Source organism: Diplotaxodon limnothrissa, linkage group LG16, assembly GCF_057381915.1.
Source record: "Diplotaxodon limnothrissa isolate DT_005_m linkage group LG16, D_limnothrissa_male_GT1.1, whole genome shotgun sequence".
Taxonomy (NCBI): domain Eukaryota; kingdom Metazoa; phylum Chordata; class Actinopteri; order Cichliformes; family Cichlidae; genus Diplotaxodon; species Diplotaxodon limnothrissa.
The window spans coordinates 36,410,433-36,433,508 of record NC_140611.1 but is presented as its reverse complement, the minus strand read 5'-3'; the positions used below and the strand labels follow the sequence as shown (position 1 = coordinate 36,433,508).

At 40.5% G+C, this 23,076-nt stretch overlaps 1 protein-coding gene across 1 annotated transcript in view; it reads left to right on the top strand.

The window, feature by feature from the left end:
- The window catches only part of dnah7 (dynein, axonemal, heavy chain 7), a 79,864-nt gene that overhangs the window by 50,042 nt on the left and 6,746 nt on the right, over nucleotides 1-23,076 (top strand). The window contains exons 48-62 of the mRNA XM_085374872.1: nucleotides 455-618; nucleotides 6,120-6,274; nucleotides 8,590-8,780; nucleotides 10,458-10,591; nucleotides 10,725-11,060; nucleotides 11,219-11,345; nucleotides 11,642-11,836; nucleotides 15,028-15,120; nucleotides 15,204-15,380; nucleotides 15,587-15,748; nucleotides 15,836-16,036; nucleotides 16,187-16,348; nucleotides 17,344-17,529; nucleotides 19,338-19,475; nucleotides 21,312-21,542. Coding sequence (XP_085230998.1) covers nucleotides 455-618; nucleotides 6,120-6,274; nucleotides 8,590-8,780; nucleotides 10,458-10,591; nucleotides 10,725-11,060; nucleotides 11,219-11,345; nucleotides 11,642-11,836; nucleotides 15,028-15,120; nucleotides 15,204-15,380; nucleotides 15,587-15,748; nucleotides 15,836-16,036; nucleotides 16,187-16,348; nucleotides 17,344-17,529; nucleotides 19,338-19,475; nucleotides 21,312-21,542 — 2,652 coding nt within the window. The remainder of the gene's footprint in view (nucleotides 1-454; nucleotides 619-6,119; nucleotides 6,275-8,589; nucleotides 8,781-10,457; nucleotides 10,592-10,724; nucleotides 11,061-11,218; nucleotides 11,346-11,641; nucleotides 11,837-15,027; nucleotides 15,121-15,203; nucleotides 15,381-15,586; nucleotides 15,749-15,835; nucleotides 16,037-16,186; nucleotides 16,349-17,343; nucleotides 17,530-19,337; nucleotides 19,476-21,311; nucleotides 21,543-23,076) is intronic.

Here is a 23,076-nt window from a genome sequence, read left to right as displayed (position 1 = left end):
TTTGGTGCTATATAAATAAAACAGAAACTTTGTACCATAAGTGCATCTACTAAAAATCTCAGATGAGTTCAAATCTCAGTGATTTCCACTTCTCTGGGTAGAGTAAGTTTTCTGAAAAGCCTGTGAATGTGATAACTTAAGAACAAGACGATGTAGGATTTTGAAATTGATACTATAGGTGTATCTGCCTGGAGACTGAAGCACTGGCAGTCACCAGTATTTTTATTGTTTGCTATTGAAAGTGAAATGCAAATTAGCATTTTAACCCAAAAGATGAATTTCAGCAGTGCTAACACACTAGCTAAACTAAGCTATCAGAAATTTAAAAAGAACACTGGGTACACCAGTGTCTTCAGGTAAAATGGGCAGGTGATGTATTTGGTAGCAGGTTAGTGTGTTTGTCTGCATCTAGGAAAATGAAGAAAGTCGTTACTAGTAATCTGCTGCTTTCCAGGATCAGACACAGGAGTGGATGAATCTTTGTAAGAGCAGAGAGATCCCATGCTCCCACAACATGTCTCTAATGAAATCGCTGGGTGATGCAGTAAAAATTCGCACGTGGACCATCGCTGGCTTGCCATCGGACAGCTTCTCCATAGATAACGCAATCATAATCTCGTAAGTACTGAAGTCCAACTTTCAAAGGCCCAAATATTACCGTAATGTTTAACATTGTATTCACTGTGACTTAAATGGACTTGACTTAAATGATCTTGTATGTGAATTCTTTACAGAAAACTGAATTAAATTGAAAGGAGAAAGACAGGATTTTGAGAATCTCTCAAAGGCAAAAATAGAAGGAGAAAAGAGAACTTGAAATAGACTTTTCACCAAAGCACTTTAGAGGTGCACTGCACCTTTGGATTGTTGCTGTAATAGAGACAAGGGTATTTTATTACTCTGCAGGAATGTGTTTAGATGCTGTGTTTGAGGTCACTGTACATGTGGATTAACAAAGAACCAGGATAAAATAGGTCAGTTTGTCTAAAATGAATGGTAAAAAAATAACACTGTTTGTGTAAACCAGGGGTAGGCAACCTTTCTGATGATGTGTGCTAGTCAATGTGCCATATAATTGCATTAGCAATAAATGTAATAATGCTCTATATTAACAGTTACACACTATATAGAACAACTTTATAGAATTATATTTATTCCCAGATGTTGGCAGCTATCAGCGAATAGTTATCAGCTATTTTGAAACAAAAAAAGACACTTTTGATCCATAACAGCAAATGAACTGTACAACAGAAAATGCAAATGCTATTTATGGCCTCCCCACAACAATGATAAGAAAAATAAACTGAGCGATATGGCATGTTTGTTAATACAGGGATACACATGTTAATCTGATCTCTGGTCTCCCACTCAGAGACACAGGTCTCCGAGTGTCCAGCGTTCAGACGGCTACCTGAGAGAAAATCTGCTCACACAGATATGTAGAGCCAAATATTGTCAATGATGCCTCTGCAATATTCTGAAGACAGTTAAACTTGACAGGTAGTGATGTCCAGCAGCTGAAAATGCAAGCTCCATGAACACACACAGCTATGGATTCCAGCTGCCTTCGTAGTTCTGCAAACTTTGACCCCCACATAGTCAAGCTTTTCAGTTCAATCAGCTGCATTTCGATGTCCTCTGTGTCCAGCCAGTTAATGCGAGACAAACCCAGCTGCTCATTAAACCTTTCTGGTTTGATCAGAAAAGAAAACATTGGTCCATACACCTGAAAGTCCTGAAAACACATAGTGAATTCTATCTCGAGTCTACGGATATATCCGTGTATTTCCGTGGGGCTGATGCTGCACTGAGTGGACAGCTCCTGAAGCATTTGAAGTGTCGGAATTTAGCCAATTACAAGTTGAATCTGGTAGTTGGGGGTGTTAGCTAAGATACCGTCATTAAGAAGCGGCACAACTAATGTGTCTATGCGAGCTAATTTGCGATGTGCACCGCGGGCCCGGCCATTTATTTTTTTAATGCACCTTCTCAGATTAAGTCACTGTCGTGCCCAGGGCTGGACTGGGACAAAAAACCGGCCCGGGCATTTTGACTAGAGACCGGCCCACCAGGTATTAAAGCCATAAAGCCTTTGAATAAAAATGAACATTGTTGTGACCAGTGTTGGTCAAGTTACTTGAAAAAAGTAATCAGTAACTAATTACTGATTACTCCCCCCAAAAAGTAATCCCGTTACTTTACTGATTACTTATTTTCAAAAGTAATTAATTACTTAGTTACTTAGTTACTTAGTTACTTTTAAAAAACACGATTTACAACCTGAAGAGGTGATAAAGTGATAGATCTTTCAGCCCAATTCTACTTTTTCTACATAATCCATCATACAAAATGTAATCAAATGGAAAAGTCTCTTTTTTTAACTTGTTTTATCAGTTTTAATCTTTTAACTTTATGCATCAAGCAAAACATTTAATTATATGCAACATTCTCTGACTTGAATAAATTAGTTTAACATTTAAACCTATTTTCTACACATTCCAGCACATAAAATAAAATATTTTTTGTGTTTTCACTCACTCTTTCAAACAGATGCAAGTAAAACACAGCAGAAAATAAATAAAGTCAAAGACTCAGCGGTCCTTTTGCTCTATTTTCACCTGTAAAGCAGGAGCAGGGTAGGCGGAGGGTTACCCTGGTGTAGGTGTGCTGCGGTCAGTTGAAGAATCCGCGCGAGTGTCTCTGTGAGTTTCCCATCACGTCGTAGCTACTCGGTGCTTGCTCGGAAGTTTAGGGGTTTTTTTCGCTGTAAAAATAAGTTTTCTTCCCACGCACGATGGACGCTAATGTTTTTGTCACTTTTTATGGAATCAAACTCAAAGTAAGGTCAGTACTTCCACACTTTAAACGCTGCACGCTCATACTCTCTCCCGCACTCGATATATTATCCATTGTTGATCTGCACACAGCTGCTGTCACCAACGTCGCACTTGCTTACGTCACTGTCATGAGACATTCTCGCAAAAAAAATCACGGTTTTAGTAACGCAGTAACGCAGCGTTCCTACGGGAAAGTAACGGTAATCTAATTACCGATTTTGCAATAGTAATCCCTTACTTTACTCGTTACTTGAAAAAAGTAATCAGATTACAGTAACGCGTTACTTGTAACGCGTTACTGCCCATCTCTGGTTGTGACAGTGATATACACTGTCTTGTTGGTTTATGTATGATTTCTATACATTTTACATCAGATAAAAACTTTAGTTGTAAGATTCAGATAATTGTTTATTAAAAGCAAGACATTTTAAATGAGAATAAGAAAGAAAAGTATTTCTTTGTGCCCCCCTTTCCCTGTTAATGCCCTGCCTGGCCCCCTGACAAAACTTTGCTAGACCCGCCCCTGCACCGTTACCAGCTGTTAGTTGTCTCTCAGAAACAGTTCATGACTTCCCATCAACTCATTCATGTCACCTAAAAGGTAAACCTGTTTCTCCATCACCAGTTCAGCTCTGATGATTCAGTAAGGACTAGAGATGGACCGATCCGATATTACGTATCGGTATCGGTCCGATACTGACCTAAATTACTGGATCGGATATCGGAGAAAAATAAAAAATGTAATCCGATCCATTAAATATCACGAAAGCACCTCACAAAACTTGCAACACGCCGTAACTCACCTCAGAACGTTAGCACGTCGGAGCAGTATGCATCACGTGATAGAGCGGCTGTGGCATGCGGGACCTGTCGGTGGTCTGGATAGCATGTGGAGCTTCGCTAGCAACTCGGCATTTCATCTCCGACAAAGTTATCCCCGAGAGAAGTAAAGCAAGTGTGTAAGTCCATCTCTGAATGTTTGTAAAGCATTCCTGCGTTAAGCTTAACGAGCGACTGCCTCTCGCTCTCCGGCTGCTACTTCAATCATGAAACTGCTTAATGATCAGCTGATCGGCTTTTCTGTCGGGAGTCCGTCTCTCTTGTTTGTTTTTGGCCCACTTTGCACCAGAAAGAGGAAACCAGCGGCTGAACAACAGCAGAACGTTTAAGCTTGATAAGCTGTTGTTAGAATTTATTTAATCTTACTTTCTACTCGAGGATCTTTTCTACGTAGCTGACGGCTGGTAACTGTGCAGGGGCGGATCTTGCAAAGTTTAGCCAGGGGGGCCGATAGGGCATGAACAGGGAAAAGGGGGCACAAAGACATACTTTTCTTTCTTATTCTCATTTAAAATGTCTAGCTTTAAATAAATAATTATCTGACACCCAAAGTTTTAATTTGATGTAAAATGAATAGAAGTCAATTACTGTATATAGTGACTATTAAGTCTAATATATATACCCTAGTAAGCTATAGTACTCTTTACTTTGGGAAGGTACCATCTGTGCAGTCTGCAATTTTGTTGAAGAAAGATGTTGAATCTATTTAATATTTCTTGAAAAATAATTGATTTCTGTGCATTTTTTTTCGCACTGCATCAAATTAAGGTTGATTACGTCGATTAAGCATCATGAGGTGGAGTGTGAGGGGTGGTTCCCTATTTTTTATTTATTTATTTTTGTTGTTGCTGGGAGTTGGAACCCTATTAGTTAGGTTGCTTAATATTTACGCTAAGTACTCTTTAAAATACCAGAATAGGGAGGATGGTGTAGGTTTAAGTTTATTAGATTGATCAGTATTGCTGAACTATGAAATATTTTTTTTGTATACAGGTATAACAGAATAGCTTTAGTGTAGTTGTTGTTTTAAACTTGAGTATGAACTTGCAGACTTGCAAAATGCAGCAAGATATTTTAAAAAACAGTTTTGTTGGTTAAAAAACACTATATCGGATTCATATCGGTATCGGCAGATATCCAAATTTATGATATCGGTATCGGTATCGGACATAAAAAAGTGGTATCGTGCCATCTCTAGTAAGGACATCTCCTGGTTTCATCTTCATGTTTCCCTCTCACCAGATAACCAAACTGACATCATGACCAGCAGCTTTACAGCTGTGGCTCCAGCAAACATCAGCTGATACTAGAAATTAATATTAAATAAATTCTAACAACAGCTGATCAAGCTTAAACGTGCTGCTGTTGTTTAACGCGACATCCGCTGGTTTCCTCTTTCTGGTGCAAAGTGGGCGATAAACAAACAAGAGAGAAAAGCCGATCAGCTGATCATTGAAATAGCAAAAAGAGAGGGAGTGGGAGAGAATGAGAGAAGAAGAGGCAGCTGACAGCATAACGACAGAATAACTCCAGCTTTGTGTCTTTTCCATTCTAGCTGAAGTCCGGGACAAACTGTGTTCCTTTTCAGCTCAATGCGAAACGCGTAATATTTTCTCTGAATGCGAGACGATTCAGTTTTTTACGGGATGGTTGGCAACTCTACTAAGTAATCTTATGAATAAAATAAAGTTTACTATCAGCAACATCAAAACACCCACCCAGCTGTATAGAAACTCCGTCATGCTAGCTAGTACGCAGTACGAGTTATTGTAACTGACTGTAAAAAGTCAGCACAACGAAAATAAACTACTATTTGGTTTATATCTGACCCAGATAGACTGCAGGTCATAACTTCTTACCTGAAGTTCAGTTCATTGACAGTCAGACCGGTGGCCGCCTCGGGTCTCTCCTCCTCCTGCCTCCCCTTTCCCTCATCCACCTGCTGGCCTCATTGGAAGCTCCTCCATTGCCACCACCAAACAACTGAGTTATTTTTACACATCTGCCAGCATCTGGCCAATCCACCATCTTTCATTGTTTATACCGTAAAAAAACAACAACATAAAAACGAAAAATCACTATTGGGCATACCGCGCATGGCCAGTCCAGCTATGGTGGTGCCATCAGTTAACCCCTTGTGTGCCAGCTGTGGCATGCATGCCCAGGGTTGCCGACCCCTGGTGTAAACGAAGAACAAAATTGTGCTGTAGTCACAGTACTATTGCCACTGGGGTTCTATCCAGCTGTGAGCTGTCTAACTGCGTTTTCACCTCTCAGCTGCTCTCTGCATCGCAGTTGTTGTTCTTCAGCATTCCCCCCAACCCCGTATGTCTCACAGTTAAAAAGATCTTTCTCACTGACAAGGTGGCCTCATTTGATCACACACTGCTGTGTGTGTGTGTGTGTGTGTGTGTGTGTGTGTGTGTGTGTGTGTGTGTGTAGTAATGCCAGGCGGTGGCCATTGATGATCGATCCTCAAGGCCAGGCCAACAAGTGGGTGAAAAATATGGAGAAGGCCAATAACCTGCATGTTATTAAACTGAGCGATGCTGACTTTGTACGCACTCTGGAGAATTGTATCCAGTTTGGCACACCAGGTAAGTATAATAATTCTTCTAGTTCAATGCGACTGCCATGGCTGCCTCAACCACACTGTTGCACTCCCTGTTACTGCCTGCTGAGGTCTCTCTTTACCACAGAAACTAATTACTGCTGCCCCAAGACTGCAGCTCTCTTTTGTTCTCTGTTGTTCTGTAGTGGCAAAATTGAAATTAGCGATGTTTCTGAGTGAGACATTTCTGAGTGAGCCTTTATTCGGCCTAATGTACTGTTTATATGTCAGACTACTATAGATCACATAAAAGCTCAGGAGAAATCAATTATATGTTCTGCATTTATTTTTTTCTCCTGCCCGGTGTTAGGCTCAAGCTGCGATGTGTAGGCAGATGTGACGATGTTTTTGGACCGATTTTATGTGTCCAAGTGTGGTTGAGGCAGCCATGTGTCTGATTTTATTAATCTCTGTAGCCCCGAAGTGGAAAAGCATTCAATCCCCAGTGCTGCTGTGTAGATGTGACCTTTTGGTCCTCAAACTGGTTTCAGAAAAGAGCCCACCATGTCTCATAGAAAAGTATACAACGTTTTTTTAAAAGTTGTGGTATAATATTGTAGATAATTGCTTCTCATATTATTTTGAAGGGGCCACGGGGGGCAACTTCAAGAAGGAATTAAGACTCAGAAACACAGAAAGCTGCACCACCATTACAGATACATCTAAATAATGAGCTGACCCAGCCAGCCGCTAGGTCTTTGCTTACTGCAAGGCTAACAGCTCAGAGAGTAACTTGTCCTTTTACGGCGCAAAAGAGTCCCCTAAGGGTACAGTTTCATCCTTCACTGCCTGTTTTCTTATTTCACAGTTTTACAGTTTCTTGCTGTTTGTATTACCACTTATAATCCTGATGATGCACTACTATTCTTTCTTTTAGCACGGTTGGGCTGGTGCTTTCATGGCAAATCTCCTAGGATATGCATGTGTTTATTAAATTTAAAAACATGCTTTTTAATCTGGTAACATATATTAAATATTTATGCCTATAAAGGGTTGACCTGCTTTGGTAACTAACTTGTAAGAGAAAGTTCATCAGCTATCACTCCATCTGAAAACTGAAGAAAAAGTTAGTTACCACCTAAAGGCAAAATGTCAATTATAGATGGGCTGATGTTGGTAACATGAGAAGAGCATTATCATACTTAATGTGAAATCGTATTAATAATGATGTCATGGGAGTAAGGCGATTGCATTTTCATGTGCTTCACTGATTTCTTGATATTACTCATGTATGCAACTGCAGTGGAAGTTCACGGTTGAGTACTAATCACAGAAAGCTGAAAGACAGTTTGAGTTTAACTTTAATTCATCACACAACTTATAAAATATAGTTTATGCGAGCCAGGAATGCATCAGCACAACTATTACAAGTCTCTGTATGGAGTATAAACTTTCGTTGTTGGGAAGGGTCTCCCACTGCTCCTTAATATGATTTTAAAGATTTTTAAATTGAAAGAACATTTTCAAGCAAGATGCAGAGTACTTTCCAGAGGCAGGAACATGGCCACAATGACATGAAGTGAGAGTCCTGCATGAAATAAATGCACCATGAAATAAGTAAAATGACAAGCCGTGACACAATGCAGTACAGCGCATTTAAATCAAAACAACTGAATAAAACTAATATTAGAGAGAGATGTAAAATGAAACATGACAACAGTGAAATGATAATGGTGAAAAAAAGTTGTATTAGATAGTTAAATTGGGTAAAGAATTAAATATCAAAAGGAAAAGACCAGATTAAAGACCATTTATAGTGTATTTTTAACCAGAAAGTGAAACATTTGGCATGAAGAGTCTCTTTTTCACAGGTAGAGCAGGCGACCGTATGCAGGGTTTGAATGCGCGTTTCTCCCAGTTCTGCCAAAATGGCTAACTGGTGATCTATAAAATACTGGTAAAGGTGTTGTAGGTAAAATGCTTTGTCTTGGCTGAAGAGTTTGGAAATATTTGAAGCTTTGAAGCAGCTCAGCTGTTGAGGCAGTAGTACAACGCATCCACTTAACACACTGTTTGCTGCTACAGCTACACATGTTTCTTTTCCAACTATTTATTTATAAGTGACTTATGTATGTATGTATGTATGTATATATATATGTATATATTGTACTATTCTTAGTTAGCGTATTGTCTGTCTTGTCTTAATGTTGGTTTAAAATGGAGCACTGTAACAAAAAATAATTTCCCCCAGGGATCAATAAAGTATTCTGATTCTGATTCAACAGTTTGACAGCTTTTTATATTTATAAAGACGTCTCTCTCCTGATTAGAAAAAACATTGATTTGAACATTTTCTGTCAGTGCTGCTGGAGAATGTCGGTGAGGAGCTGGATCCCATACTGGAGCCTCTGCTGCTTCGACAGACCTTTAAACAGGGCGGTGCAATGTGCATCCGTCTGGGAGACTCTACCATTGAATATGTTCCTGACTTTCGCTTCTACATCACTACCAAGCTACGCAACCCTCACTACCTGCCTGAGACTTCTGTCAAGGTACTGTAGGGATACTGCTGTCACCACTGTTCTGTTTTTCTTCTCCCTACTATAGGATAATGTGCAGTAATTATAACTATGAAACCTTTTTTCATGTACTGAAGTCCATTTGGAAGGTGCAGTAGGATGCAGGACTGGTAGTGCAGGTTTGCAGCAGTTTCATTATAATGGCTTGCTGGGAGTTTCACTGGCCAGCTTGTTGGATCAAGTATCTGAGCATCCAGAAAGAACTTGAATGGATAAAATTCCCGGTGATTAGTTTTAATGTTTTAATTCTACGTTGTGGAGACACGCAGAGAAACCTATTCAACATATTCCATCACTGAGACGTAAATCTGATACCACCTTTAGTTAAAGCAGAGGATAGCATTCATAGTCACCACACATAACAGTGCTGTTTACAGCAAGTTTCAGTGTTGCTGTAACGAGCCGTATGCAGTCCTCCATGCATTCTGTACTAACCTCTTCCACACAGATGGAGCTACAACCCTTTAATTGTGTCACAGCTAAGGATAGATGTATCTACCACAACAGAGCCAACAAAGAAGGGAATAATAAAACACAAGCACACACATAAACCAACAGAGTCATCTGCAGGCTTCTGCCCTAAAATATCAATAATAATAGTGATAAATAGCATCATTTAGAACTGAGGTTTGATTTTCGTTTTGTTTTTTTATTTAAAGTTTTCATTTGATATCAGATGAGATCTACTTTTCTTCTTTGGCTCTTAGTTATTGATACCACCCAAATGACATTTTTACCTCAATAACACAGTGAATCATTGTTCAGTGATATCACCTATATCACCTTCCCAATGGAACACAGCCCCCATCCACTCTGAAAAAAGGATTCCAAGAAAAGGAGCATTAAAGGAAAATTGCATTACTGAGAGGCAAGGGGTTGGAAAGCATTACAGAAGATCACATTTCAAGCATCTATTTGCAGGGGCTCTCCTCTTTATGGGCAGCCATTAGATTGATTCAACTCATTTTTCACAGCTGGCTCAATTCTTCCCTTTTTTTTCCCCTCATTTTGCTTAAATCTTTTTTTTTGTCTTCTCTACAGTACACTATGAGTTTCCATTATTCCCATTAAACCCTATTTGAAACGCAATAGCTCCAAATACAAGAGGGTAAGCATCTAGAAAAAAAGCCCTTAGGAGCGCAAGGGACGAGGCGAGGCAAAGAAGGAGGGTGTATGTGTGAAAAGGACAAACTGGAGATTTATACAGGCTCTGAGTCTTTACCACCAGCTGAGTGGGTCTCACGGCATCAATAGAAATGGAATTAAGCCCCGAAGAAGTGCACTCGTTTATTAGGGCAGAGAGTAGATAGCATATATAGGCTTTTAACCTCCGGGTAAGTGCAGCGCAGGATGACTACGCCTGTGGTAAAAGACACTCCTTCAACTCCTGCAACACCTTTCCACAGAAAAGGAGAAAAAAGTAAATGCATCCTACCTGTACTTTGCCAAGGCTGAAGCAGTTACTGGAATTTATTGGGTAGGAGGTTTGGCCAGGAGAACAGCTCTAAAGCCGAGACGATCAACACTTCACTTTAATGGCTGAGAAAAAGGGCGGACACCTTCCTCTGAAACATACACACGTACATCACTTATTCTTCAACAATTATGTCTCCATAGTTGTACGTGAAGTGGATATTCTGTGTGATGTAGGTGACACTGCTAAACTTCATGATCACTCCAGAGGGCATTCAAGACCAGCTACTGGGCATTGTGGTAGCCCGGGAGAGGCCTGACCTGGAAGAAGAGAAACAGGCTCTCATTCTGCAGGGAGCAGAGAACAAAAGGTACAGAGGCATATGTTAGACCAAGGTCAAATCCATTCAACTAATTCAATAAAATCTCTACTTCCCCGAGTGAAAAATACTGTAGACTATTAATTCAGAGTTTCTTCCCTTTTTTTTTTTTTTTTTTTTTCAGACAACTGAAGGAGATCGAGGACAAAATCTTAGAGGTCCTGTCCTCCTCTCAGGGCAACATCCTGGAGGATGAGACTGCCGTCGAGATCCTCTCTGCTTCCAAGGTGCTTGCCAACGAAATCTCAGAGAAGCAGGCCGTGGCCGAGGTGACAGAGAAGAAGATTGATGAGACCCGCATGGGTTACACACCTATTGCCGTGCATTCGGCAATCTTGTTCTTCTCTATTGCTGACCTGGCTAACATTGAACCCATGTACCAATACTCCCTCACCTGGTTTATTAACCTCTTCATCAGCTCCATTGAGAGCTCAGACAAGAGTGATGACTTGGAGCAGAGGTAGGCAGGCCTGACTAATGTACTAGCAAAATACTAGTTCCTGCTGGTCACCAAAACAGTGTTTTAAAGGTCTCTGTTAAAAAATTAAATGCAATGCTGGTGATGGTGCATTAATGTGATTAAAGATTATTAAATGATGGCATGCGTCTCTTTTTCAGACTGCAGATCCTGAGAGACCACTTTACCTATACACTGTATGTGAATGTGTGTCGCTCTCTGTTTGAGAAGGATAAGCTACTTTTTTCCCTCTGCCTCACTGTCAGCCTGCTTATGCATAGCAAGCTGGTAGGAATTTACACACGCACAGACACACATTTGATAATGGAGAACACACACATATTGTTTGGGTTTTGTTTTTTTTAAATAAGTGATTAGATAATCAAACAAGCTCCTTAGTGTCAGTTTTCAGCTCTGGTCTTCTCGAGGATTGTTTTAGATTATCTGTTTCTTCTATTTCCAATTTGCATAAACTACTTATCCAAAGATAATCCCCCAAATTGTCAAGCATTAATCCACTTAATTACAAATTCTGGTCATTCTGCTGCTGTGTTAACAGGACATGTCACTAATTAATGTTTTAGGTGGAAGAGGGGGAGTGGCGCTTCCTTCTAACGGGCGGTGTGGGCCTGGACAACCCCTACTCCAATCCCTGCACCTGGCTGCCTAAAAAGTCTTGGGATGAGATATGCCGCTTGGATGCGATGGAACATTTCAAAGGCCTGCGTCAGGACCTGACAGGCTGCAGAAATGAGTGGAAACAGGTCTATGACAGCCCAGTAAGTCGCCTCTCGCTGGGTTTGTTGAATATAGTAAAAAAGTATGATGACATTTTTCATTTATTTTTCTAGTTTAAACTCAGAAAAATAAACTTTGATGTAGTCTGTATTAAGTCACTTGAAATGAAATATTCAAGTCGGTTTATGTTTTAAATTTGATGATTATGGTTTATAGCATATGAAAATCAGAATTTCAGTGTGCTATTGGTACCATTGCATTGGCAATATTAACAATTATAGGGAAGACTGCTGATTCAAGAAGTAGAATCTGCCTCCATGCACAGGAATGGAGCTACACTGTCTGAGCCAGAGACCACATCAGAATATTTTACCTGGACTTTTGCTCAGTGGTTCAAAGTCTTCTTTTCAGATGAAAGTACATTTTGCTTTTTATTCGGAAATCAAAGCATCCTACCGTCTGGAGGAAGAGTGGAGAGAATCAAAAGGTGTTTCAAATCCAGTGAAGTTGGCCAGTGTTGGGTGCTATGTTATCTGCTTATGTTGGTGGTGGTTGGCCCACTGTGTTTGATCGAGTCAGCCATCTACCAGAGCACTTCATGTTTCCATCTACAGAACGCTTTATGTGGATGCCGATTTTCTTTTCTCCACCAGAAGTTTGCTTCTGCCCACAATCCCAAAACTGCTACCAAATGGTGTTTTGACCATGTTGTTAGTGTCCTTTATTGGCCAGCTAGCTGAAAGAGACTATATGGGGTATTGTCAAGAGGAAGATGAGAAAGATCCAACCCAAAAATACAGATCAGCTGCTATCATAGGGGCAGTAAATCATCCTAAAATGTAAAGTTAATCAATATTAAACATTAATTTAGCTTCTGTGACTTGTGTCATATTTTAGGAAGTGTGTTAACTTCTAGGTGGAAGTGAGTTTGGTTACAGTTTACATCAAACTGGTCCTCTTTTGGTGTCAACAGAGTATTGAAATTAAAACATCTGTCTGCAGTCTGTTGGTTTGATAGATCAGAGTGGATCCACTGACCCAAAGTTTACTTTGGAAAATTAATATGTACATCAAAAGATTTAACAATTATTATTTTTTGTTTGTTTCTATGTTTTTCATCTCGCCCTCTTACCCAAACCTTATAGATTAATTACTTGACGTACAGCGGACAAAATATTATAATTATTTTTCGGTGTGGGTGTTATCTGTGTCCTGAGGGTGGCATGGTGGTGGTTTCCTGGTTTAAACGACCACCAGCTGTTTGAGGCCTTTCTGTGTGGAGGTTGCATGTTCTCAGCGGGGTCTCTATGAGTATTCTGGCTTCCTCCCACAGTCCAAAGACATGCATGTTAACCGGTGATTCTAAATTGTCTGTAGGTATGAATGGTTGTGTCTCTGTGTCACCTTGTTACAAGCTTGTGAGCCTGTCCAGTGTGCACCCTGACTCTTTCCCTGTGGCAGCTGGGATAGACTCCAGCCCCAGAATTGGATGTGTAAGTGGAAGAAGATTGATGGATGCAATGAGTGTTTTGGAAGTGCTTGTCTTGTAGACACAGACTAGAGTAAAAGTTGCTGCTTTGCTGGTGAAAGCACAACAAGAAACAGAGTCTTAATTTCTTCTTAATATGAGTAAAAGTGTTTGATTGGCTGTGCAGATGCAAAACAATCAAACCTTGGGAAAACAGTGAATGAGATAAAATAGCAGCATTAAACACAAGGCCAGCTTCGCCCAACTTTAAGCTTAGCAGGGTGGCTCTGTGGAATCTCACAACTGGGGTGCAGTGGCGCTCCCCCCTTCCCTGCCTGGGAACAATGTGGATGCAGAGTACTTCAGTTTATATATTCAGTGTAGCATGTATGCTTTAACTATTTTACCACCTTTTGTCTCGGCTAGATTTCTTTATTAATCATAACATGTGTTCTCACTTTGATTCCACACACATGCCATAATTTGATTCGTTACATTGTTATCTTTTTTCTTTTTAGTTTTGTCAATACAACATCACTTCAAATATTGTATTTTTTTAAATTAATGATAGATATGCCAAACAAATCATAGGATTAGTTGTTTTCTCATACTGTACCCTCCTATAGTACAAGAAAATGTCTGATTCAAAAATATTGGCCCTGTTCAAATTAGCTTTTTTATTAATTTTTAAAGCCACTGGTTGATCTGATTTATCTGACACATTGAAGCTTTAACTTTGTACTTTGTTTTAAGAGTCTTTTTTTCAGTTATTATACATGTAGTGAATATAAAGGGCATACAGAACAAAGGAGGTTGAAGAGGGAAACATTTTCCTGTCAGATTATGATGCACACAGAGACACTGTCCATCTTTGAAACACAGAGAATCACAAACTGAGGTTTCATCTAATCTAATCAAATCTATTCAGCTCCTGTTGTGCTCCTCATATCTATGCAATCTAAATGCAAGAACAGCTGCTTAATCAATGTGTGGCGCATTCAAACATGCGTGCGGCGTACAGGCTTGTGTCTTTGCCGTCGCACATACGTACACACAAACCATCTTTGATTTATAATCAACAAAATCAGCCACAACACTTCTGTCTAATTAAATCGAGTTTGTTCCAGTTGTAGAATTCACATTTATTCAATTTTGATGTAAGAACAGCTGTTCAATCAAGCACACGGGCACTCACACACGCTAACACGCCCTGTTCACACAGTGAATCCCCAGGAGATCCTAAATAGGTGTATCCATCTCAAAGCACCTGCCAACACACATAGCCAGAAGTCTCTCGACAAACAGCCTAGGGGAAATAATTCCAAAAGTTTCCTCTACCATTGCTCACTTCCTCCGGTGCACTTGTTCCACTAATTAATCAAACATATTGCTGTGACCTAAAACCCATTTCCCATTTTTTTTTCTTCTCTTCCCCATTTCTGTCTGCTTCCATTTGTTGCCTTTCTTCATGCTTTTCATTTGCATGTCTAGTTATGTACAATATTTCTCTATTTTTTTGCACGATTGCACTGATTAACCTTGCCTGTCACCGAAAACTTGACATAATTATTCCTCAGCTGGTATTTGATTAAGATCATTTTGATCAACAGATTTAAAATATCTAGTGCTTTTCTACAGCTTAAAATATATATTTATGACATATGACAGGATTAATATTTGGAAAGTTATGCAGTGTGAAACTAAAAGTACTTCCCATGCATACTTAGTCTGAATCAAAACTGACTCTGCTTTGTCTATTTGCAGGAGCCCCATCAGACTCAGTTTCCTAATGAGTGGCAGGAGAAGCTGAGCCAGTTTCAGAAGATGCTGGTGATTCGCTGTCTCAGGCCAGACAAAGTCAGTCCACATGGGGAATGATCTCTTTTTATAACCTTTTTTTCACATAAAACCTCTAAAACATTCCTTTAACTTGTCCTCAGATTGTTCCCGTGGTTCAGGAGTTTGTTTCAGACAAGTTGGGCCATCACTTCATTGAAGCACCACCCTTTAACTTAAGTAACACCTTTACAGATAGCCACTGTTGTGCCCCCCTTATCTTCATCCTTTCCCCTGGCTCCGACCCCATGGCGGCTTTGCTCAAGTTTGGAGATGAAAAGGTACAGAGACATTACAACTATAGCTGTCATCCTGCTGTGTGCATCAAACTGTAAATGAAATCAAAATTGCCTCTAACAATGAAAGAAATTCAATCTCAATATTTACTGGGTCTAAAAAAAAAAAGAGAGAGAGAGAGAGAGAGAGAGAGAGACCTCAGTCAAAAAGCAGCTAAAAAATGAAGTGCACCACTCTTCTTATCTCTCAGGGCTTTACTGGTAACAAGCTGACGTCCCTCTCTTTGGGCCAAGGCCAAGGTCCTATTGCTATGCGCATGATTCAGACAGGCATTAACGAAGGCACCTGGGTGGTTCTGCAAAACTGCCACTTGGCCACTTCATGGATGTCAACACTGGAGAGAGTTTGTGAGGTGAGGACATGCGTTTTTTCAGTACACAGCAAGTTATATTGTTCCAATATATGCATGTATTTACTTGCTTTTTGCCTCTGTGAGCAGGGGCTGAACCCAGATACCACCCACCCAGACTTCAGGCTGTGGCTTACTAGCTACCCATCTCCCACATTCCCTGTGGCGGTGCTCCAGAATGGTGTTAAGATGACCAACGAGGCTCCAAAAGGTCTCCGCTCCAACATTGCACGTTCCTTCTTAATGGATCCCATCTCTGACCCAGAGTTTTTTGGCAGCTGCAGCAAGCCGGTCAGTATGCAAACATGTCTTGGTGGCTTGCTGTGCATGTCTACCATGGCTCCATCAGCGGGTGGATTTCAGGGTGTGTGTGTTTTAGCAGTGGGATACGAGCACCACTATTTATCTTAGATCACATCTTTCATCTGTTCCACCTCCCAGGCTGTGTTCAAGAAGCTATTGTATGGCTTGTGTTTCTTCCACGCCCTGACCCAAGAGAGGAGAAAGTTTGGACCTTTAGGCTGGAACATTCCATACGAGTTCAATGAGACTGACCTCCGGATCTCTGTACAGCAACTACACATGTTCCTGGAACAGTACCAGGTAGATGTTCTTGAATTGTTTCCATTCACGGGCAATTTTTTTGCTTACTGTGTATTTCATCGAGTGAACGCAAGCGTTTAACCAGTTACAAATTCCATGCGGTCTGGGATGTAGTGCTTTCATATAAACTTTACATAGAGCTGTATGAAGTGAGTTTATCTCACATGCAGACCCACATCCACGATGTACTCCTATATAGCTGTCAGCATCTAAGCTCATATTAAAAATTCTGGCTTTTACAACTACCGTCTGCTTTGCTCAAGTATTCCTTTTCATAAGCCATATTCAAAACCCCTCTTGACATTTTTCCACATACAGATAGCACTCCAATCCTCCACCATCCCCTCTTCCTGTGGAAAAAGCAGTAGGCATAAACTACTGAGGATCTTTTTGGAACGCAGTGACATTTTCAGCTTGTGGCTGAGTGTTGCTCAGTGCATTTTTAAGTGAAGTCCTCCTCAAGAAAATGCCAAACTGGCCACAGCTTCACCCTTCTGCATCCTCACACGCTTTTTTGTGTGCGAATGCTGATTCTAAAGTGACAGGTGTGTCAGGTCACAGCATTATAACCCCCTGACAAATACTGTGTATGTCCCCTCAGTGCTTCGAAATACTTCTAACCTGTTGTGGTTTTGAATGGGATAGTTTGGATGTTTTATGGTTTCTGGCAGTGGGCTGTAGTTGGATCCTCGGGTTCTGTGGATTGTGGGGTGGGGTCTTTGTTCATCCGGCTTGTTTTACAGCTGTTAAGGAATTTTTGCATTGTGACAGAGCACATTGCTCTGCTGAAGAAGCTTCTACCATGAGGTAGAAGTCAAAGTAATGTCTGCATGAATGCCATAAGTTTCCCATCGTTTTGTTTCATTTTGCAACGAAAAAAAACGATCACTTCACCTGTCAGAGCTGGCAGATCTGTGTACATTGAAAATCAACTACCTCTCACTTACCTGCTGTTATGTTCTCTTATGAAATGAATGATTTATTGTGTTGTACAGGAAGTGCCGTTTGATGCCCTCTGTTACATGACCGGTGAGTGTAACTACGGCGGGCGAGTGACTGACGACTGGGACAGACGAACCCTGCGCACGATCCTCTCGATCTTTTACACCCCAAAGATCATCCAGGACCCTGGCTACACATTTGACCCCAGTGGGCTGTACTATGCACCAGCTGAGGGAGATGTAAGATATACAGAGTCTCAGATAAGATTTTTTTTTAAACGAATCACCTCTTTGGTTAAAGTCTGGCTGTAGGCAACAAAATAAGCACAGGATTTATGGTAATATGTCAATACCAGGGAAATGTTTTTGCAGTATTCATGATGCAGTCTCACTGATCTGAGTTGTAACTCTCTCCTTTAGTCACATTTAGTAACTTCTCGTTACTTTTATTATCTTCAAAATGTGTGTTTGGTGCCACAACAAAAACTCCATCTAACTCCTGTTTATGGCCCAAATATAATATGTTTTTTATCAGGCACACTCCATTTCCAGGGACAATAACTGACTGCAAACCTCATGATCATATGCTCAGTTCAGACTTATGGTAGATGCACTACCGGTCAAAAGTTTGGACACACCTTCTCATTTAATGTTTTATTCTTTCTTTTTTTTTTACTTTTTATATTGTAGATTCATACTGAAGATAGCTTCATGATGTGGTCTCCTAAAATGGTTTCACTTCACAGGTGTGCTGTGTCAGGGTTCATTTGTGGAATTTCTTGCTGCTTTGCTGGCGACACTGTTGGGGATTTAGTCAAATTTGAAGGCACACTGAACCAACATGGCTACCACAGCATCCTGCAGTGACGTGCCATCCTATCTGGTTTGTGTTTGGTTGGACTGTCATTTATTTTTCAACAGGTCACTGACCCCAAACTCAGCTCCAGGCTGTGTAAGGGCTATGTGACCAAGAAGGAGAGTGATGGAGTGCTGTGCCAGATGGCCTGGCCTCCACACTCACCTGACCTATCCCACCTAGGGTGAGATGGACCACAGAGTGAAGGCAAAAATGGCCAACAAGTGCTCAGCATCTGGGAGCTCCTTCAAGATTGTTGGAAAACCATTTCAGATGACTGCCTCATAAAGCTCAATGAGAAAATGCCAAGAGTGTGTGCAAAGCAGTAATTATAGAAAAATATAAAATGTGTTTTGAGCTATTTCACACTTTTTGTGTTCACTACATAATTCCATATGTGTTCATTCATAGTTTTGCAGATTCTCACTGAAGCAACAATGTAAATAGTCATGAAAATAAAGAAAAACCATGCAATGAAAAGGTTTGTCCAAACCTTTGACGAAATAATACAGTTCTTCTGTATTGTAAGAAGAACTGTAAGTGTATCTGTACCTGTAAGTGTTCCTTCAGCTTTAACCTCTTCACATGTTCTACTCCTCAGTATTTGCCTTGATGTCACAATATGTCAACCAGGTTTAAGTGCAGTCTGCTAAACTAGCAGATGCTGAGTTTGTTCATGCTGTTGAATTTTTGATATATAGTACAGCATAGGTATGTTATTCACTCGTGTTTTCATTCATATTCAAATATCAGTTACACAAAGCTGCTTGCAGTATCATTGCCTTAAAATTCAATAAAAGTAAACCTGGCAGTTTTTCAAGGAAGCATATTGCAGGACTCCTTTGCATTGTTGTTGAGCTACCTTTAAAAAGTCATTAACAGATAAAATGTGTGTAACAAGGCACAGCAGGAAGCCACCATCAGTGAGGGCTGATATATTTGTTAACACTAGTATGGTGCACACCATTTTATTTGGCATTTAGTTCTCCAGCACTGCACCCCCCTCCAACCACATCTTTTATTCATGAAGACACATTTACATAGTCATTAAAATAAATGTCAGCAATCTAAGGAGCCGACTTGTTTTTCAGCGAGTGTTATTACTCGAGATGTTTCCTGATGTTGCGTTAAAAAAATCGTCCTCTTACTTCACTCGTCCCCTCTCCCTCTGTTTTCTGCATCTCTGTCGCAGTACGACAACTACATCGAATATACCAAGTCGCTGCCACTCAATCCGTCACCAGAAATTTTTGGCATGAACGCTAACGCAGATATCACCAAGGACCAGGCTGAGACTCAACTTCTGTTTGACAGCATCTTGCTTACACAGGTAACGCTACCTTGACCCTTGATAAGTCTGTATTGTATTGATCAGCTGTCACAGGAAGTTCAGACACACATGAGTAATCTTTTAGGAAAAATAAACGGGCATATCCAGGAGTACTTTGTAGAGACCTTTTTTTACTACCACAGAAATGGAAAAAAACAGCACTGAGGCCAGACCTCGGCACAAATTTAAAAAAAGAAAGAGCCAGCAGTCTTTGGTTGCTTCCCAGGCCAAAGCGCCCCCTCTTGGCCAACATCCCAGATGCTCAGCTGGAATGACCCCACCCACTCTGACCCCGCAAATACATAACACACAAACAAACACAAAATAAACAGACCGGAATACATGCATGGGAACACATTTACCTAGGCACCAAAGTTATTTCTCCCATAAACACACACAGCATCGGTATGCCTCCTGTGGATCTGTTCTAAATATTTTATCGGCCTGCATTAAAATGCACCGTGCAGCATTAATTAAAAACAAAAGAAAATCGAAATAAATATTGCAGTTGCTTTTAGAGAGACTTCTCAAAGAGCAACATTGTGCTTTGAGGCTGCAGAGACACAGTCACAGTGGCTTTGGTGGAGCTGTGTGATCCAGCATCATTATAGCTCAGCTTTGTTAGACGAGGTTAGCTTGTTCAGGATTATATATCTTACCGCTTCCCCGCTCCAGTCGATGTTTGATGGAAATCAAATGTGAGGGATTTTGCATCAAGGCCTACTCGAACATAAAAGAAGTGTGGCTTCTACTGCAAAGTGGAAAGGGGTTTTTATTTATCTGTGTATCCATTTATTTAAAGAACCACCACAGTGTCTTTGACTTCTGAAAAAATATTTCTCTATGCTAGAAGTTTTAAAGTGGATCGACACACAACACTAGAGAAGAATTCCACATTCAGCTCAGCATATATAGTGAAAGTGTATTTTTATAGCATCAGACCTGCGTTGCTACAAAGACAGAATTATCTCCACATGCATCGTGACTTCTAGATCTCAAGTTAAAATTAGAGCTCCGTGCAGTCTGGCATTTATTCGTATAAATTCCATTCAACAAGATTAATAATGGCTCCAGTCATGTGTGGACTTCATTAGCATCTAATACGATCTCATCAGTCTCAATGACCGATAAACAGGGAGACACTTCAAATGGAATGAAGCAGCTATTTATCATTCTCCTACTGTAACCCTGTTGCCATCAGCCAATGATTATCCATTACCGCTGGCTAGTGACTAAGCATCATATAGGTAAATGGTGCAAGTTGCACTAAGAAGAAAAGCGTAAGAATCACAGATTAGAGTGAATAATTATCACCATGAATGATCATTATAATTGTTGATAAGAGTGTGTCAAATTACTGCGTGGGAGAAATCGGGGGTAAAATGCAGTGAAGCCTTTCATCTCGCGCTGTATGATGAAATCCTGAGATTATACTTGCAGTGATTCCTCTGTGGACAGTGTTGCAGCTATAACCTGAGAAATGTGTACAAATTAAGAAAGAGAAGGTAAAATAAAATATAAAAACGTTGATATTCTGTGTCATTCCGTGTTCTTTTAGATGCATAAAATGTGAATCACTCAGGCACAAAGATGATGAAATATAAGCAAAGTCGAGTCAGAAGTCAGGCCCTCTTAGCATCAGGGTCTTTTCAGGATCAGAATAGCACTAGTGCAAATGAGTCTTTAAAAGAGAATACATAATTTGACAAGTCAAAGACAGCAAATGGTAATTTTCCCTAAAAAATATGAACTGTCAATCGATTGAGAACCCCACAATCCTGCCTTCCCTTCTCATCAGCCCTCTGTCGCTCTGTTGTGCTCTATGTCTCTGATCAGTCCCGCTCTTCAGGCGCAGATACCAAATCCTCAGATGACATGGTCTTTGAAGTGACAGCTGACATCCTCAGTAAGCTGCCTGAAGACTTTGACTTGGAGGCAGCAATGAGCCGCTTTCCTACCAGCTACAACCAGAGCATGAACACAGTGCTGGTGCAGGAGATGGGTCGCTTCAACAACCTGCTCGGCACGATCCGAGACTCTTGCATCAACATTCAGAAGGCCATAAAGGTACGTGGAGAAAGGGCTGGAATGTATCTGCAGCAAATTTGAAGAGTGTCTTTTTTTTTAATCACTTTTCACAAGAGAAATATGAAAATATCAAGAATTAAGTGTTGTCACTTAGCAGCCATCTGAGCAAAAGCCTCTAACTAAATAACTGAAAGGAGAACCATAAGTCTTATTTCAGTGGTCATGGGATATAAAAACACTATTATGAATTACTTATAACTCACTTCAAAAAAGCAACACGATCAAAGTGTGTGGCTCACCCCACCAGAGCGCACAGAAAATGTGCTGGTTTACATTAAGGAGACTGTAAGATGAGAAAAAGTACTCCTGGCTAGAACTTTAGCATGATAACAGATATATCAGCAGCCGCACACTTGAAACTGTCATGAACTTCAACTGTGTACTTGCAAATGTACAAGATGACTGGATCATATGTTTCCCAGTTGGGCTCTGTGGTGGCTCTCTGGGAGACAGGTGAGACACTTGGCATTCAGGAGTTTTCCCATCACTTTCTATTGATCGTTTTGAGAGTGCCACGCCTCTCCTTTATACCGCCTCTGGGTAATACCTGACCTACCAGAGAGGGGAGTAAGCATTAAGTGTTTAAGTCTGGTCCAGGTCTCAGGAATCATTGTTGTCTGGATATTGTCCAAATGCCAAACGCTGTGTAATTGCAGTAAATTTGTTTAAGAAAAACAGTTACGCCAAATGATGAATCATCATTGATTTTACATTTCTGTTCAGTGAAAGTAATAATTCATGTGTGGACGCACATCTCTGCTGAATGATTATAGAGGAAACACTGGTAATGCATCCTCAGAAATCAGATACTATAAACATTCAGCAGAATACAGTTGGGTGCAACAACCTAATATACATCCTCTCTTTGTTAAACCAGGGAAAGTGTTGACATTATCCTGCATATAATTTTTGTCTACGTAAAAGTCTGTGTGTTACTGTTATTCATACAAGCAGTGTTGCTACAGTGGGGCAAAAAAGTATTTAGTCAGCCACCGATTGTGCAAGTTCCCCCACTTAAAATGATGACAGAGGTCAGTAATTTGCACCAGAGGTACACTTCAACTGTGAGAGACAGAATGTGAAAAAAAAATCCATGAATCCACATGGTAGGATTTGTAAAGAATTTATTCGTAAATTAGGGTGGAAAATAAGTATTTGGTCACCTCAAACAAGGAAAATCTCTGGCTCTCACAGACCTGTAACGTCTTCTGTAAGAAGCTTTTCTGTCCCCCACTCGTTACCTGTATGAATGGCACCTGTTTGAACTCATCATCTGTATAAAAGACACCTGTCCACAGCCTCAAACAGTCAGACTCCAAACTCCGCCATGGCCAAGACCAAAGAGCTTTCGAAGGACACCAGGAAAAGTATTGTAGACCTGCACCAGACTGGGAAGAGTGAATCTACAATAGGCAAGCAGCTTGGTGTGAAAAAATCAACTGTGGGAGCAATCATCAGAAAATGGAAGACATACAAGACCACTGATAATCTCCCTCGATCTGGGGCTCCACGC